This window comes from Acyrthosiphon pisum, chromosome X (assembly GCF_005508785.2).
Source record: "Acyrthosiphon pisum isolate AL4f chromosome X, pea_aphid_22Mar2018_4r6ur, whole genome shotgun sequence".
Classification (NCBI taxonomy): Eukaryota; Metazoa; Arthropoda; class Insecta; order Hemiptera; family Aphididae; genus Acyrthosiphon; species Acyrthosiphon pisum.
The window spans coordinates 96,844,036-96,862,464 of NC_042493.1; the positions used below are offsets into that span (position 1 = coordinate 96,844,036).

At 31.1% G+C, this 18,429-nt stretch overlaps 2 protein-coding genes and 1 pseudogene across 2 annotated transcripts; 2 read left to right on the plus strand and 1 right to left on the minus strand.

The window, feature by feature from the left end:
- Positions 1-4,006: 4,006 nt before the first annotated feature.
- LOC100568548 lies at positions 4,007-7,852 on the plus strand. Its single transcript, XM_003240845.2, has 4 exons — positions 4,007-4,264; positions 4,927-5,124; positions 6,788-6,909; positions 7,538-7,852. The coding sequence occupies exons 1-4, from the start codon at positions 4,162-4,164 to the stop codon at positions 7,787-7,789; spliced, it is 675 nt and encodes a 224-aa protein (XP_003240893.1). The 5' UTR covers positions 4,007-4,161; the 3' UTR covers positions 7,790-7,852.
- A 2,664-nt stretch (positions 7,853-10,516) lies between these two features.
- Positions 10,517-12,092, plus strand: LOC100166929 (inorganic phosphate cotransporter). Its single transcript, XM_001950159.5, has one exon. It carries the CDS (start codon positions 10,580-10,582, stop codon positions 12,014-12,016), a length of 1,437 nt encoding a protein of 478 aa, XP_001950194.2. The 5' UTR covers positions 10,517-10,579; the 3' UTR covers positions 12,017-12,092.
- A 4,869-nt stretch (positions 12,093-16,961) lies between these two features.
- Positions 16,962-18,025, minus strand: LOC103311849 (annotated as a pseudogene).
- Between the last annotated feature and the right edge of the window lie 404 nt (positions 18,026-18,429).

Sequence of the window (18,429 nt, forward strand, 5' to 3'; positions counted from 1 at the left end):
AAAACAAGTATTATTAATATATAAACAATACGTAAACAATAAAATATTTAAATATTATATGAATGCATTGATATTTTAAAAGAACGTGATGTGAACGAATTCAAATGTTTAGTGAACCTTAAGAATCTGTTATGTATTGTTCTATTATCATGAGTATAGAACCTATGAAACCATGGACTTTGGATTAAAAGTCTTAATAAGACTTAATTTAAGACATTTTTGGTCAACTCGTATACTTCTTTAATTATAAAAAACCGCTCGTATTCATTTCGGTCATATTAAAATTTAATATGACCGAAATGAAATATTTAATATTTCTTCAAATTGTATTTTATTATTATTTATTCAAAAACTAAATTATTATTGTCTTTACTTTAAATTTTAAATACTATCATACTACAATATTTTGGAATATTTTATGCGTGTTTCTGATCGATAAAAAAAATCTGTTCATTTACCTAAGCCATATTCGTGTTTTGTGCCTTATTGCAAACGTATACATCGATGATGAAATAAATAAATTTTTGTAGGAATTATTATTATTATTATAATTATTATCAATGACAATAAAACAAATGTATCTTATTTACAATAGGTACCTACAATAACAAACTTTTTTCGGGTACTACTCATGTAATCATGTTCATTGGTCATGTACCACTAAATACTAAAAATAAAACTATTCAAAATGTCAATACATTTTTAAAAATAATTTCGTTTAACATTAATAATTTACTATTTAGGTACATTTAAATATTTAATAGTGTATTTAGTACCTATTTACACAAAACATAAAATAATATTACATTTATTACAAACATTAGTAAAAACAATTGCCAATTATTTTGTAGTTTTAAAAAGTTTTTATAAGTAAGAATTAAACAATTGAAACAATATATCTCATAACTCATAAGTAGTTCGTACTGTCACTAAAAATCTAAAATATATAAACTCATTTTAGATTCTGAGCGGAACGATAAATTATGTATTGATTTTACAATGGTGTGTGTTTTTTATTTTTTTTTTTTTGTGACTATCATCACCTTTTAGGACAGTTCGATTTTCAACAGTATTTTATCTGATTGAAAAGTGAATCTAGTTGGTACTTTCGACGTTCCAGTAATTTTTAAAAGTGCCGTGAAATACAAAATAAAAATTAAGGAAAAAGGAAAACTTTTTGTTAAAAATCGATTTTGTTTTTGGCGAATCCTAAAACAAATGACCGTAGATACATGATATTTTGACAGAATGTTAAATTAACATTTTCTATACACCATAACATTTAAAAAATATTTTGACTTATTTTGAGCTGTTTACGGACATTTTCCGTTTTCAATTTTTCTTAGTTTTTTTATTCTATAAATATCAATTAAATGTCATTTGATAGGTAAAATTGAAAATTGAATAGAAGGCTCCTAATATATTGTTTCAAAGACAGATGAAAAATATTAAAAATTCATAGATACAATTTTTTTTTATAAGCATATAAAGTTCAACTATTGACAAAATACGTAAAATTAAAAAAAATGTGCAAATTGTTGAGTTAGAAATTCATAAAAATTTTTCTATTTAGATCTATGATTTGAAAATTTAATACAAAATTCTACATAAGTTTGTCTAGCTTTATCAAAAACAAGTCTACAAGCAAATTAAATTAAATTTTTATGAGCGTTTGAAGTTAATATTTTTTGAAGATTGGATATTCACTCGATTTCTCACGTAGCGATTTTGTTATTTTGTAGTAATTCAAAAACGAATAACTGTAAATACATGAACATTTCACTGAATGTTAATATTTTCATTTTCTATATACACCATAACATTTTGAAAATATTTTGACTCTTTTTGAGCTATTTACGGAAATTGTTTGCGGAAATTTTCAATTTTTTTAGTCTTTTAATGTATAATTGTCAATAAAATTGTATTTGTTAATTAAGAATGCGTGAACATTTAATATAATATATTGCTACAATAGCAGTTGAAAAATATTAAAAATACACAGGCACAATTTTATTTATAAGCACTTAAAGTTTAATTTTGACAAAGTTTATCTAAAATAATTATTTTGTAGTTAAACATTTATAAAATGTTCAACTTTTATAGCTAAGGATTGAAAATATAAAACAAGGTTTCACGTAAAGAGGTAAATTTATAAATTACTTTTTCCACAATTATATCATCAAATATATTTGGTAATACCATAGGCTGGCTGGCCATTTTTGCTCAGAATCGTTTTTCTTATACTGATATTATATTATTGAATTCAAATTTAACACCATCTATTAGAGTGACCCACTTGTAACCTACTGTACAGGCGTACAGCAGAGCGACACTCACTTACCCACTTTTTTTTTTATTCTTAATTTAATTTCAAATTTTGACGAAATTGAAAATTTAAACGAAGAATAACGTTCTCCTTAGTTACTTTGTTGTAATTAAAATAGATAGGTAGAATAGTTATAGGCTATCAGTCGGTCTCCCAGAATCGATTTCGTATACAACGATATTATACCATTTAATTGAAATGCAACACCATCCATTACAGTGATATAATTGTAACCTACGTACAGCAGAGCAGTAACCATTTTTTGTTTTTTGCATTGTTTAATATACTATTTAATATTTATGCAACTATAAGTCATAAATTTACCTATACATTTCATGTATTGATTATTAATATCGCATGCTGCTCGTGTTTTACAACATTTTTCACTATTTTAATGCCATCCCGTATATTAGAGCGTAATATATGTATATTACCAAACTTAAATGTAAGAACATCTGTGTTATTTATCTGTGTTCTCTTGTTGGTTTTTTACGTTATCTTTATTTTTAAGTGAATTGTGAGTGTTTAAAATATTACAAAATTATAAAATATATTTTACATACTTACTCATAATTCACTTTAAAAAAAATATCGTAAAAAACCAACAGATAATGTTCAGACATTTAAAATAAATTGATAATAGGTCCAATTCACTATAATATTTAAGCCAACAATACAAAATTGGAATTGCTGGACGTACATTTTGGTATATTATACGTTAGTAAGACGGAGAAAATACAGATGGGTACGACGTAAGTTCTAAGTACTTTATTTAATATTTCTTTTTAGGATCTATAATTTATTTACATTAATTATTATTAAGTACCTAATAATAATATACCTTTTTGGCCATATGCCCATATGGGAGCTATATTCGTTACGCAACAACTATAGCTCTCTGAATTATTAAAGCAACGATAACCAGTTTAAAACGCGACAAGTTGTCAACACCTCATTTCGTAGAAAAAAGTATGTATAGGTACAATTTAAGTGACTTAAGTGAAAATGCAGATCAAAAACCTAAACTTTATCTACGTATGTAATACTAAACAAACTACACAGCAGAATGGGCTCCCCAAATATTTTGTGCTAGACTGTTCGCGTACACGCAATATTATAATAATTAATAATATAACAATATAGAAGCAATTCTAGCACACAATGCAATATTATAGAAATATGAAATATACAGAGGTGATTCTTGCCATCAATAATAATAAAACAAATTTGAATCCCTTAACGAGGAATAGAAAAAATCCTATTCGTGGTGTTTGGTGAGTTTAAAACCACTAAAATAAAATTAATATAACAAGGGGTGGTTATGTGAAGGCAGGTAGGTAGGTATAGTATCTTGTGTGTGATCAAGCCACTGATCCGTATCTATAATTGAACATGTCATCGGAGTGTTGCGGAGGCAGTTAAAGTCTCACGGACTAATATAATTTACATATTATCAAACACGTAAATATTTATGTGGCTCGAACAATACTTTCGTTGTATTTCCCATGATATTTTTGTCGGTATTTTGGACGGCTAGGTACCTACGCATAAGCACTTCATTATAATATTATTGTTACAATAGTGGGCGGGAGTGCAGCTGATCACTACGTACCCCGGAGGAGGGACCGACTATAGCACGACTAGCGCCGCCGCTGCAGCGGCTTATAAAATAGCTCGCGAAGGGTCTCTCGCTACCAGTGCGATCAGTGTACCGACTTTTTCAAAATCACTATTCGTCTTGCTCGTTCCTCTCACACATCCAGATTTTCACCATTTGTTCAACATACGTTTATCCATTTTCTCAATGGTATCTCATTGACAGACAATACACCACAATGACGTCGCCAGTTGTAGTTATTTTGTCGATTTTCGCTATTCTCATCATTTCCAGCGAGGCAGCCACCATACGAGACTATGATGAATTTCCAGGAAGTAACAGTAAGTACCTAAATGCATTTTCTCATTTCGTAATTAGATAAATCGAATTTCTTATACAGTTCGGCTCATTACAGTTATTATTATATTTAATGAACATTTTTTTTTTCAATTTTGAAATATTCTTTGGATTTTGGATAAATATTTTTATTTTAAATATTACTTTACACTAATAATAGTTCATAGATAATTTAAAGCACCGTTTGATAGTCCCACTTTTTTTATGAAATAGGATCACAGCCGTGGTGCCATCTGCCTAGTTTTTACAGAAATAATGTTTTCGCTTGTCGATATTTTATTTTCCGGACTTTACCGAATTGCTCATGAAGTTAATACATACACTTTAACTGAACTTAAGTATTTACTAAGCACTGTACTATATCCGAAATATATTATATAGCGCCGCATTTTATATTTTTTTTTATATATTTTCCCCCAAATCGAGTCAGATAATACAGAAGAATATTATATTATATAGGTATATTAAAACAATGTTTGAACAAAAATGAAATAGTTACCTAATTATTATACTATTTATTTTGGATTTTTTCATAATATTTGTCTTTTCAAGTTTCTTATATCCAGTATAATTACTTTCCCGACACCCCAAACCCGTTATAAGTACCAAACCTATATACTAATTTCTTCTATTATGACGCATTTAGTTATCAAAGGCACGTGCCCAGCAATTGGACTTACCGCAGCAGAATACAGAGTGACTGTCATCACCGAGACGAGATCGGAGTCAATGGACATCGGTGGGTGTGCCTCCATCGATTTACAGTCACCTGACGTTACAAAAAATTCATTTAACATGTGGATTGGAAGTTTGAAGAATGGCATGCAACGTTGCCGTGAGGATGGTACGTTAAATTATTGTTTTAGTGCAATATTAGACTCTAATAGGTACTCTATGCTGCTGTTGTCACGACTCTAGAAAATCTATTCCAGTGTGATAACTGAAGTATAACATGTCTCCTCATATTATATTGTAAACTATTTCATTCACAATTCACATAGCCCGGGAAAGGCCAATTTATTATTAAGGGTGTCAGTGCCGGTGCGTTTTTTGGTACAAAAACATGTCTTACAGGAAAAACTCTCATGACCTGTAGAATTGCCGGATTTCGTTAATTTTTTTTTTATCTTAAAGTCGAGAACATTTTGTAGGTTGGATCAAAGCCCGATTTTGAAAACTATAATTATAGAAACTGGAATATGCATTTGAAAAAATGCATAATATTTGTCATTTTTCAAACGTATTTTTCTACTACTATTCAAAGTAAAATAAAAAATCGAGCTTTGATCCGACCTGTAGAAACTTCTCATCTTTCAGATAAAAAAAAATTAACGAAATCCGACAATTCTACAGGGCGTGAGAGTTCTTCCCGTGAAGTCATTTTCGTTGATATAATACACCGTATCGGCCCCATCTAAATAAGTATCGAGCTGTAGATTAGTGGAAAAGTATTATAATTAAGGCAATAACTAAAATATAAAACATAATATTCAAATAGCATAGAAATTTCGAAAATTGGAAATACTGGCACCGACACCCTTAATATACGGAGCAAAACTCCATTTATAATCTGTGTATAACAGTAATATTATTAAGTATTTTGATAAATTGACCCGATATACTGCATTTTCCGTAAAATTTAATACTTATATTAATATAATATTATGTATGTCAGTATGTTAGGTAATCTGCATCCAATGTTTACTATAACCGTAATGTTGGTACAACTTTTTATTACTCATTTACATGTCACAAAAAAAAATAAAAAATAATAATAATCGTACAAAATACAAATGCATATTTTATAATAATCATTTTAGTTAATAGGTGGGTAACTGAAATAATAAATAAGGTAGGCAAGTGGGTACCACTCTGCAGTACATTTGGTGTTGTGTGGGTCATTGTAATAAATGTGTTAAATGTGTTAAATATATTTTATAATATTATTGCTATTCAAGTCATTTATTTTGCTATTAGTAATACAGTAGGTTGAATTAATTTTTACAGAAGACAGTGCATTTGAAAATGTCATTGTGTGCATAAAATAAAATTATTTACTCTAAAATTTTGAAGTACCCACAAATAATAATTTTAAATTACAACAAAATAACTAAATTTGCTATTATATGTTTAAATATTTCATTTCGTTCAAATTCGAACTTATAATAGGTATCTATAAAGAAAAATTGGCTTACCTATATATTTTTTCAACTTACTTTTTGGTCCAGTATTGTTTACACTGTTTACAGTATAATAACTAACCTTTTTTTAAATTTTCAATGTTAGCTATACAAATTGTACATTTTATACATTAATATACAAATTAATGTAAATAATAAATGATAAACTGTCTGATGATTATTCAATGATATACCTATAGGTTAGATCCGTACGGTCTCCACTCATTAAAATTAATTACAATAATATATAAATATGATTTAAGAATCAAGAACCACTTTAATATTGATCTCGTATTATTATTCTGTTGTCCGTGAGCGACTATTTAGATATGGAACAATTCAACTTTACCTGTGTGTCTTTGCCGCAATCAGAAGACTTCATGAAGGGAATTATGTTTGCACAAATATTAGGCCGAGTCAATACCAAGGGGAGCAAACAAAGATGTGCCGTGAGTATATAGTATTATGTCTATAATTGGGTATGCCAGCAGTTATTAAATTAACTTGAGATCGATATACGATGTAAGATATACTTATCTATGGGTATGTTTTTGTCAAACTATATAATATACCTATGTATATGAATAATGAATGGAATTATAAATTTATCATTTTACAATAATATCTATCTTTGAACTTTATAATAATATAGTATATCTACCTTCTATAAGATTCATAATATATCTGTTATTATATTATTATGCTAAGGCCCACAAGTCGTTAAATTTATATTGTTATTGTAATTTAAAAGTTGGCTCTATAATACCTCCGTATATTTTCTAATATTTGTAGTTATACACTGCATGTATTGCATTAGACAAATTACTTTTTTTTCTTGAAAATTTTTATTAGAAGTTTAAAAACAATTTGTATCGTAAAGCACCTAAACAATTATTAACTATTTGTCTCCTTAAAACGTAGGGACGACAATTTGATGTAATGTTGAGTTGATAGAATTTTCTTCTTTGACCCCGCCACCACGGATACGAGCTTACCACAAATTAGAGCTTCCTCGCATGATATGATTAGATTCATTAATTATTTTCTGTTTCTCTCTTTCTTACATATCTACCGAAGATTCACGACATGGTCAAAGGAAACGCAACGATGTTCAGAATTGCGGTTAGTGGTAATGATTCATGCCACGGTTTGGCTGATCTATTACAATCAAACCTACAAACAACGATTCCCGATGGTGCCACGGTACTGCAATTAAACAGAATCAGATTGGTATCTAACCAATTACGATCAGAAGATAGTGCACCGAATGGGTATGGCCATTCAAATGTTATTAACCACTTTTCTGGTAGCTGGGTCAATAAATTGTAGGCACTTACCTAAATAATCATTTCCTGATTACAATTATTATAATAAAAAACTTCGAAAAATAAACCAATTGTGTATTTTATTTATAATGTAGTACCTAATCAGTATAGGTAAACTAACGAAAACCTTCCAATTCTCTGTAACATACTATAGTGAACATACTTTTATATAGTTTATTATTCTAAAACAAAGTATTTAATATAGGTAACGGCAAAACTTAATAAAGAAATAATATTTATGCTATGTATTTGAAGTTATTAAATTATTATAAAATTAAATTTAAAACGTATTTGGATGCGAAATTCAATAAAATTGACTTTATAGTCATATTATAAAAAACAACACATTCTATAATGCTTTAATATGGAATTTCTATAAAATGTATACGAAAACAAAACACCGTGGGACAGATAAACCACTCTTAAATTATTTTCCTGTTTTCGCTCTGTCATGTGTATTTTAAATTTTTAACTGTTTTAACAGTTCAATAAGCTATAGGTATAGGTAACTAGTTTTATTTAAAGATACTCATGGATATGCCTACATACTTATCTATAAATTATGCACGTACGAGATGTAAGTGGATTAAAAGGTATCTAATAAAAAATAAAAATATAAAGTAATAGGAATCTGAAACTTTCGTCAACTTTGGAATGCGATAGAAACTTATTATTATTCGACAGAAAACAATACTCACGGAGAATAAATAACTACAGTGTTATAAATTATAGGTATTAATATATTGTACATATTATACTTGGTATTCAATGTATTCAACGAAAACTTTATATAAAGAATTCAACGTGTTACCTATTAAAAAAAATGTATCTGAAAGTATGTATCTAAGTATTAATTACAGCCAATTTCAATCGCATAGTGTTAAAAGTGCCGGTCAAGAAGAGAAAACAAATAATAATATGAATACTAGTTAAACTATTTAGTAACTTCAATGAATTAGTCAAAAGATTACTAATTTCATCTGGAATAGGTATCTGAATAATATTAAGTTTTAACTTTTCACCTGTTAAAAAAAAATATACTTAAGTGCAGGCGTGGATACAAGGGGCTATGGAGGCTGAAGCCCCCCTTACGCTTTAGGTACTCAAAAATGTTTCAATTGTGCCTACACAATTATATAATATTATATGGCATATTCAATAAAAGGTAATTTTATTTTTAATTTGTTATTTTATTATTATTATTTTATAATAGACATAAATGACGAGTATGGGCTTGTACTTATGAGTTTTATTAAAAAAGGTCATAATACTATGTTTACTAAAATGGAAACATTTTATGTAAAATAGTTTTATAATATTATAAGTACTTATTATTTATTTATATTGTACAGGATTAACATAATTCTAACAAGATATTTGTACATATGACATCTAGTAAAATTATCAAATACACAATGAGGCTCTTTAATTATAAATTCACAATTGGTCATATAAAATAGGATTCAAATTATAACCGAAACTCCTCCTGGTGGGGGCTGTGTGGTTGGCACTAATTTAAATTATATTGTAAATGTATTAGTCAGTTGTATTTTAAAATATTTAAAAATGAAAAATTATTAGAAATATATAATTAATATATTATAATACTTTCGGTACCTATATGGTGATTTCATTTTCTTATGTTTATTAAAGACTTAATCTATATTACACTAGATAAGGAATTCCTATACAATTTACATTGTTACAAGTGAAGCTCAGCTGTGGATGGCCGCCATTGTGTTGGTTGGCAAAACATTTCAATTATTATACAAAATGTATTAGGAATAACATCGTTTTTAATGGTAAAATAAAATAGTAAATGTAAAATGATTTACATAAGATATCTTTTTTTTTACAACTACAGGCTTAGAAATAATAAAATACAATACAAAATAAATAAATCATAATTAATCTTATTTGCCATTTAAAATACCATACAATTGCCAACCGACATTGAAGCTTCAATTCATGGTGGGAGTCCACTATCTAGTACTATACACACATTTGTGGTTACAACCAGTGCTATTATTTTGTATTCGTCTTTAAATTTTTATGTTGTGTACCTGTATGTACCTGTCATGATGTTTATATTCCTTGATAGCCGCGGTCGAGCGCCCAGATAATCCCCTCCACGCGGCGCCGGCTCGTCCGGTTTCGGGCACGACGCCGACGATGCGTACGGCCCTCGCTCTCTTGTCCCCTCCACGCCGTACCGGCTAGTCCGGTTACTCGCGCCCCGCCGCCACCGCTATCGCTGCTTGTTGCTGCCAGAGTGCCGGACGGCTTTCTCAGTTGTGTGGGTTAGTCCTCGTGCTCTGTTCGAGTCGTCACCGACACACGATCCCGTCGCCGTTCAGAACGCCGCACACAATTCGATAGTACGATCGCGAGGCGAATCGCATTCCACGCCGTCGAACACGCCTAACAGGTCGACAGTGTTGTAGGACACCGGCTAGAAATATTCCAATAACGCCGCCGCGCGCAGATTCCGAAGAAGACTCGACCGGTAATTTACGACCACTGCACAACCGACGACGTTCGACGTGCCACCGTCGCCGCTACGATCACCATGTCGGATCCGACCACGACCGCCGCCTTTAATGTCGCGTACTTCCACCCGACTGCCTTCGACGACGATGACCACCTCCACCATTTACCACCGACAACGCTGACGGAAGTGCAGTTGGAGATGAGCTACGGAACGCCGGCCGTTACCGACCACAACGCCACGTCCAGCAGAGATAACTTGTTGACGCCCAGAGCATGGATCGGCTGCCGTCACATCGTCACGTTCATGTTGTTCCTCGGTATGGCCAACGCGTACATAATGAGGACCAACATGTCTGTGGCCATAGTGGCCATGGTCAACCAGACCGCGCTGGTAAGGGACCCGACCATTCCGGACGACGAATGCCAGGGGTACTACACACCAGCTGCGAACAAAAGCGTACACGGTATGTCCAACGAAGGGTCGTTCATGTGGAGCACGTCCCAACAGGGCTATGTGCTCAGCTCGTTCTTTTACGGTTATGTCTTAACGCAGATACCGTTTGGGATACTATCGAAGACGTATGGCGCCAAGTATTTCCTTGGCATCGGCATGCTCATCAACTCGGTGTTCGGTTTCTTGGTGCCGTTGTCCGCCCACTACGGTATTTTTTCCCTTATCACTGTACGTTTTATTCAGGGGCTCGGAGAGGGCCCCATAGTTCCTTGTACGCATGCCTTGCTTGCAAAATGGATCCCTCCAAATGAGAGGAGCCGAATGGGAGCGTTTGTTTATGCCGGGGCGCAATTCGGCACGGTGATTTCAATGCCACTAAGTGGCGTGCTCTCGGAGTACGGATTTGCCGGAGGTTGGCCATCGATATTCTACGTGTTCGCCACAATCGGCACGCTATGGTCAGTCGCATTTTTGTGGTACGTGCATGAAGACCCCGAATCACACCCCACTATACCTCACGACGAGAAGAAATACATTATTAATTCCGTTTGGGGAGCTGCCGGTGTGTCCTCTCCCCCCGTACCGTGGAGAAGTATATTGAGGTCAGCACCGTTCTGGGCCATATTGGTCGCTCACATGGGTCAAAATTACGGGTACGAAACACTCATGACTGAGCTGCCGACTTTCATGAAACAAGTGTTGCACTTCAATATAAAAGCCAACGGAACGTACTCGTCACTGCCGTACCTCGCCATGTGGGTGTTCTCGATGGCGGCCAGCCATGTAGCTGACTTGATGATCTCCTCGGAGAAGTTCACGCACACCACCACGCGTAAAATCGTGAACTCCGTCGGTCAATTCGGTCCCGCGATAGCGCTGATCGCCGCGTCCTACACGGGCTGTGACCCGTACTTGACAGTTGCCATACTGACCGTGGGAGTGGGTCTCAACGGTGGCATTTACTCGGGATTCAAAGTCAACCACCTGGACATATCGCCGCGGTTCGCCGGAATACTGATGAGCCTGACCAATTGTCTGGCCAACTTGGCCGGTCTGTTGGCCCCGATCGTCGCCGGCTACGTTATTGACAAAAGGCCCACCCAGGCAGCCTGGAGAGTGGTGTTCATAACGTCCGCGGTCGTGTACATGGTGTGCTGTACGGTTTACCTAGTGTTCGGCAGCGGCACTCGTCAGCCGTGGGACAATCCGTCCAACGACCAAATCAACTTGGACCACAAGAAAAATAAGAAAAACAACAACATGGACACCGAGGACACCGTTCAGTGAACGGAGACTCTAACGTCCCCCTCTCACTCCACACCAGAACAGTTTTTCTTTTTCGGGTGCGGAGTAACGTGGTGATTGCGGTTCCTTATCACACATGTTGTACCGAAACGCAATTTATTATTTTATGTTCGTTTTAATTATTTTATATTATATTCGTTTTAATTATTTTATAATGTATTCGTTTTTATATTATTATGTTGTATACGATTGTTGTGAATTTTCGTAATGATTATTGATGTTCCTTGGCGGCCGCCGTCAAGCGCGTAACCCCTCCACGCCACGCCGTTCTGTTATTCTCATGTTCCGCCATGGTCACCCGAGTTTCTGTTCGCTAGGTCTAAAAAGGGAACTAATATAAACAAAAATTTAATATACCTTACATTAATTCAAAAATGATATCGATAATTATTAAATTGAAATTTTAAAAATAAAAACTAAATATATCTCATTTTAAAAACAATATTTTATAATTTAAATTTAAGACAATAATTTCACATTAACTATTTTCTATGCAATTTGTATACAACTGATAAACTTACATCTGGGGGACTAATTTTTGAAGAATCTACATTATTATCCCCTTTAGGTTGTTTCTACTTCAATATTAATCACCTTAAGTACTTAAAAAATGAATAGTGTTTATGTAATTTGATAATTATAAATAATTTATAATACACATTTTAACGCATTACATATTCAAGTTCTTATGACATGAGATGATGATTAAAAATCAAATTTGACCTAAAAATTTATATAAAATTAATTTAATATTAAAGGTGGCGGAATTTGAGACACACAATATATTTCATACAAATAGTTCAGTTTTATGATTAAAATAAATAAACAAAATGTTCCAATAATATTTATTTACAGTAAAATCGATTTAAATTACTCAAAAAATTATAAAAAAGTATAACCTATGTAACTTTATTTATTCATTTCGGTCAAATCAATTACAGTTCAATAATTACTATAAACTACATTAATAATAGCTGAAACGTATACCAAATAAATAAATAATAATAATCTATGAATAAGTAATCAATAATATGTATGCCTATTCAATTTATAATGATTAATTAATATACAATTTAATTCCTTTGGATCAATTTTTATTTTGTGTACCATAGAATATTTTATAATGCGGTCGTTGTAATCTGTCAAATTTAAAATATATATTCATATTCATATTTCTAAAATAAAATATATTTTTTAATGTATTTGAATAGCTTACTTTTATTCATAAGATTCTTTATCTGCATGACTGCAAAGTATACTAATATAGGTATATGATGTCTGACAATCACTGTTGTCTCTTTATCACATGGTTCATCCTTGGGTAATCTATAATATAAAAATGTTTCGCAAAATGTGTTGGTAAGCGCATAACTCAACAACGCCTGGATCAATTTGGCCAATAATTTTTTTTAATGTTCGTTGAAGTCCAAGGATGGTTTTTACAGCGAGAAAAATTCGAATAATTGCTGGGAAGACATTTTCTTTTTAAAACAGCCCTTACTATAATATGGATAATATAATATTGATCGTCTCCATGGTAATGTAATCACTGATCAAGAACATCATCTATGGACTATTGATTATTTGTGAGCACTCTGTTAATGAAAGATTAAAATTATAATGATTTGATAGACAAAAATGTATAACAATTCATCAATCGAGAACGGCTGGTCCGATTTGGCTCAAATTTTTTTTAAGATGTTCGTAACTGCCAGCAGAAGGTTTTTACAAAATAAAATTTTAGGAAAATCCACCGGAAAGGTAGGAAATCTCAAATATGTATGTCAAAAATACAACAATGGCGCAACAGTGCATTATATTATATCGGTTGCTATTGGTTAATAGGGCATGTTTGTTGATTTCATATAATATAAAAATGAATCGCAGAATGTGTTGCTTAGCGCAATAATTCTGCTGTACGTGTGTTGTGACTGAACTCCTCCTAAATGGTTAAACCGATTTGAATGCATTTTTTTATATGCGTTTGCGTTTATTCATCTGATTTTAGTACGGTTAGGTTAGGTTAGGATTTTGTATCAATTGATTATATCAATCCACCATAGGTAAAATACTACAAACTTGGTATAACTTTGATACTTTAGAGTTAAATCATACACTAACGTACATACAGCACGGGGTCCGCGATATACCGCAGGTAGATTGCCTGCCTGATAATGTACTGCTGGGAATCAGAATTTTTATTCCGGGCAACGGAAAAGTTAAGATTAATTTTGAAACCATACACTGAATATTAAATAACGAATTGAACAAAGTTTGAGTCACATATAGTTGGTACACTTAATGGGCAACGAAGTGCACGGGTTCAGCTAGTATTATATATTAATATTGTTATTACCAATATTAAAATATATTATTAGGTAAGTAGGCATATACGTAGATACATAGTTTATAAACGTCAAAATTGAGTTAATTGAGTTCACTTTCTTCTCTTTACCGTCTTTTTTCCTTCTTACAGATTTCCACTATTCATTATTTAGATCCATCCTCGATTTTTAGATTCTGAGTGCGGAGCGATGAATGTATAGGTATTATAATATAGGTTTTTTTACAATGTAGGTATGTATTTTAAATGTGTTTTTTGTTTTTTTTTTGTATCACACGGTAAATAATCGAAATATTGCTTCGATTTTCAACTTCAGTATCTTGTTTGATGGGAAAGTGAATCTAGTTGGTTCATTCGGTTAGTAGAAAAATAAGGAAAACTAGAAATTTTACGCAAAATCAATTTTTTATTTTTGGTGGAACTCTAAAAAAAATTACCATAGATACTTTAAATATTCATTGAATATTAGCATTTTCTATTACCTACACCATAACATTTTCTATTTTGACTTGTTTTGAACTGTTTATGAACATTTTAAGTTTCCAATTTTTTTTCTTATAAATATTAATAACATTTTATTTGTTGGGTCAAACAGCTTAACAATTTAAAACAAGTCTTCTAACATAATGTTACAATGTCAGTTGGAAAATATTAAAAATATATAGTCATAATTTTTTTTTATAGGCATTTCAAGTTCGGATTTTGACAGAAATGTGTAGCAATAATTTATACTTAAAATATTGAACTATAGTCTTATGTAGAGTATTTCATAAGGTATTCCATCAATATTGATAAAATTAATTTATTGCATGACAGTACCTAAATTTCTCAAAAACTTTTGATCGAAGTACAATTTTATTGTTTGCAAAACCAAAATTGCTAAATAATTTGTTACTAATAAAATTACATTTAAAAAATATGTCATATAAAATTGCTAAATAAATAAATAAAATATGTATATATATAATTAATATTATTATTTAAACTAGTTGTTCTGCCGACATTGTCAAGACCAAAGAATTATATTTTTAATAAATATGTTTGTACAAAATATAACTTCTAATTATAATATTAGTATAACATGTACCTAACCAATTGGAACCATTTAGATAAATCAAAAAAATTTTATTTTTTCATGTGAGCTACACTTTAGCTACTTATACTTTAGCCTATAGGTGTTGAAAAACGAAGTTACAAACACCCTCCAAGTTTCAAATTTTAGATTGATATATTTTTTATTGAAAACGGTCCAGTCGTTTCTGAGAGTATTAACTTCGGATGGAACCAATTCCAGTTGAATAACTCGTTTTCACCCGTAAAAAATTTTAATTAATGTTATATAAGTATATCTTGGATTTAGTGTACCTACCTACCACAGTTCACCAAGTGTTCACCAGTGTTACGTTGTCCAAATCAGATTTTGACCAATACGGTATGTATACGGTATACGGATTGTATTCTATGATGTATAGAGAATGCATTAACTTCTACATTTGATATACAGACATCTGTTTTCTAGAATCAAAGATAATTCTCCCACGGCAACTACTTAACAATAAATACCTAAAGCATTGGCATTAATTTGTTAATTTGAAAATATAATAGTCAGTGTAATATTATAAATTAAAATAAAACAGTGACTTGTAAAAACCATCACTGGGCCTGTTAAGCATAATTTGTATGTGATATTTAGGTAAAAATTAAACATAATTTTAAAGTTTTAACTCATTCCCTAAGTCAAAAAGCGGTAGATAAATCATAGTTTTTGCACTTTTCAGAACGTATCAATTCTTGACGCAATAGTTATTAGAATAGACAGTAGCATCTTATATAAATTACTTCTTATGCTGCTTTTCACTTAAAAATTCTATTTTAATACAATACAAATAATTGACAGGAATTTAACAGGTAATAAACTAATAACTAATAAGTAATAACATGTATAAATAATCATATTTACAGTCACAATTCCACATTTATTTGCTCTTAAGTTATATAAACATAATTACTTAATTTCTATTTTTTATCATGAACATAAAACTAGATTGAAATAATATAATAATATCTATTCATGCAAAAGTTTATGGGGAAAAAAAGTGTATTTTATATTGGTCTGAAATTATGTATACATTTTAATATAAATATAAGTAGTTTTAATAATCTAATTACCATTAACAAAATATTAAACTTTTAGATAGCCTATACTATATACCTATATATATATTTTTAAAAACCACCACTGGGCCTGTTAAGATATATTTAACATAATTCGTATGTGATATTTTAGATAAAAATCAAAGATAATTTTAAGGTTTTAACTCACTTCTTTAGTCACAAAGTGGTAAATCATAGTTTTTACACTTCTCAGATCGTATCAATTATCGACACAATAGTTATTGAAGTAGACAGGTAGCATCTTATATAAACTACTTCTCATGCTGCTTTTCAGATAAAAATTATATTTTAATACAATACAAATAATTGAGAAAATTGTATTTTGTTTATCAAAAGTAGGTTGGTTAATGTGGTTAAAAATAAATACGTGTAATGAAGTTTTCTATGTATTTTCAGTAGGATTTGTCATTAGATTTTGATTTTGAATGTACTATGATATCGAGCAGAAGTATGTTTATAACTCTTTTTATCCCTCTTTTTAGCTCTGTCTAATCCAAAATCATCGAGAAAACTCACAATGAGAGGACAACTTTCCAAACCAACTTCCTTATTTTTGGCATTTATCTAGCAAAATAATATTTGTATGAACACAGAAAAGTATTTGTAAAGGTTACCTTAATTTAATTTTAAATCACTTACAGCAGCAGTCTTAGATTTGTACTTAACAAAAGCCACAGATTTGTCATTCTCCAGAACCACAACAGTTGATAAGTCACCATACTATAATATTGTATAATGTATTAGACATATGTTTAAATTATAATGTTTATAAATTACCTTAGAAAACAATGATGTTAAATTAGCTTTGTTCTATACACCTTTTTTCTTCCACTTTAATTTTAATATATATAAACCGTTTTTTTCTTTTTCAGTTTCTCGCTGCCTGAGGTCACTTTCTTTTCTTAAACGCTTTATTTCTTTTCTCAAAGGCTTTATTTTTTTCTACACAAAAAAAATTTTAAAACAAAAATTAAACAAAAAAAAAATTACCTACTTTTAAATTGCGTTTATCTGTATCTCGTACTAATCTTTCATGTTCAGCTCTTTTGAAAATATCGTTTATTAATTTCGCTATACCCGAATGGCATTCTTTTTTGCGCAATTTTGCAGCAGATTTAGCATTTACCAACTTGTCATAATCCAACTAAAAACAAGAAAAAACATTTACGAATAAATAAAATTTACAATGCTAAATCAACAAATCTTACTCGAGCTGTTGTGTCTGTAAGAATAGTTAATATTTTCGATAACAGCAAAAACTGCAGTTGAGTTGCATTGGGATCATCGGGATTTTTATCTGGATGGCATTCTAATGCTTTCTTCCGATATGCCGTTTAATCTGATTTAAATAACAAATATGAACAGTAATACGTCATGAGTGATTAGAATAATTGACTTACCTCCTTTTCAGTAGCCAACTGTTTGATTCCAAGTATTCCATAAAGATCTAAATCTTTCAAATTAGAATCCATCTTAAAAAATATGCAGTATAATATGAATTCTGTAACAACAAGTAAATACCATAGGAATATATTTAATGTTATGAGTCGTGTAAGCTTGTTACGCACTAACTCACCAATTACGTCAGACAATAAATATTAAAATAATTATGGAAATGTACCAAAAATCAAAGTTTCCTGATTGTTATCAGTTGATGCATTGAGTGCATTGCACAACAAATGTCCCCCGATACTAACGCCCAATGTGGTGATTTTTCGTTATGGTTTCCAAAACTAACCTCTAATTACGGCGGGAAATTTAAAATTGAATACCAGCCTAAATTGTTAACCCGTTGTCCGCGAGGCGCGTTGTAATCGGTTATAGATTGTCGATTTGTTGAGAAACGCATTAGGCGTGTATTCATCATGGGCGAGAA

Excerpts from the sequence above, each read along its gene's own strand:
- LOC100568548 (XM_003240845.2), top strand. The coding sequence starts at position 4,162 with ATGACGTCGCCAGTTGTAGTTATTTTGTCGATTTTCGCTATTCTCATC. Across the intron at positions 5,125-6,787 it reads GCAACGTTGCCGTGAGGATG|ATATGGAACAATTCAACTTT; the intron begins GTACGTTAAATT and ends GCGACTATTTAG. Across the intron at positions 6,910-7,537 it reads GGAGCAAACAAAGATGTGCC|ATTCACGACATGGTCAAAGG; the intron begins GTGAGTATATAG and ends TATCTACCGAAG.
- LOC100166929 (XM_001950159.5), top strand. The coding sequence starts at position 10,580 with ATGTTGTTCCTCGGTATGGCCAACGCGTACATAATGAGGACCAACATG.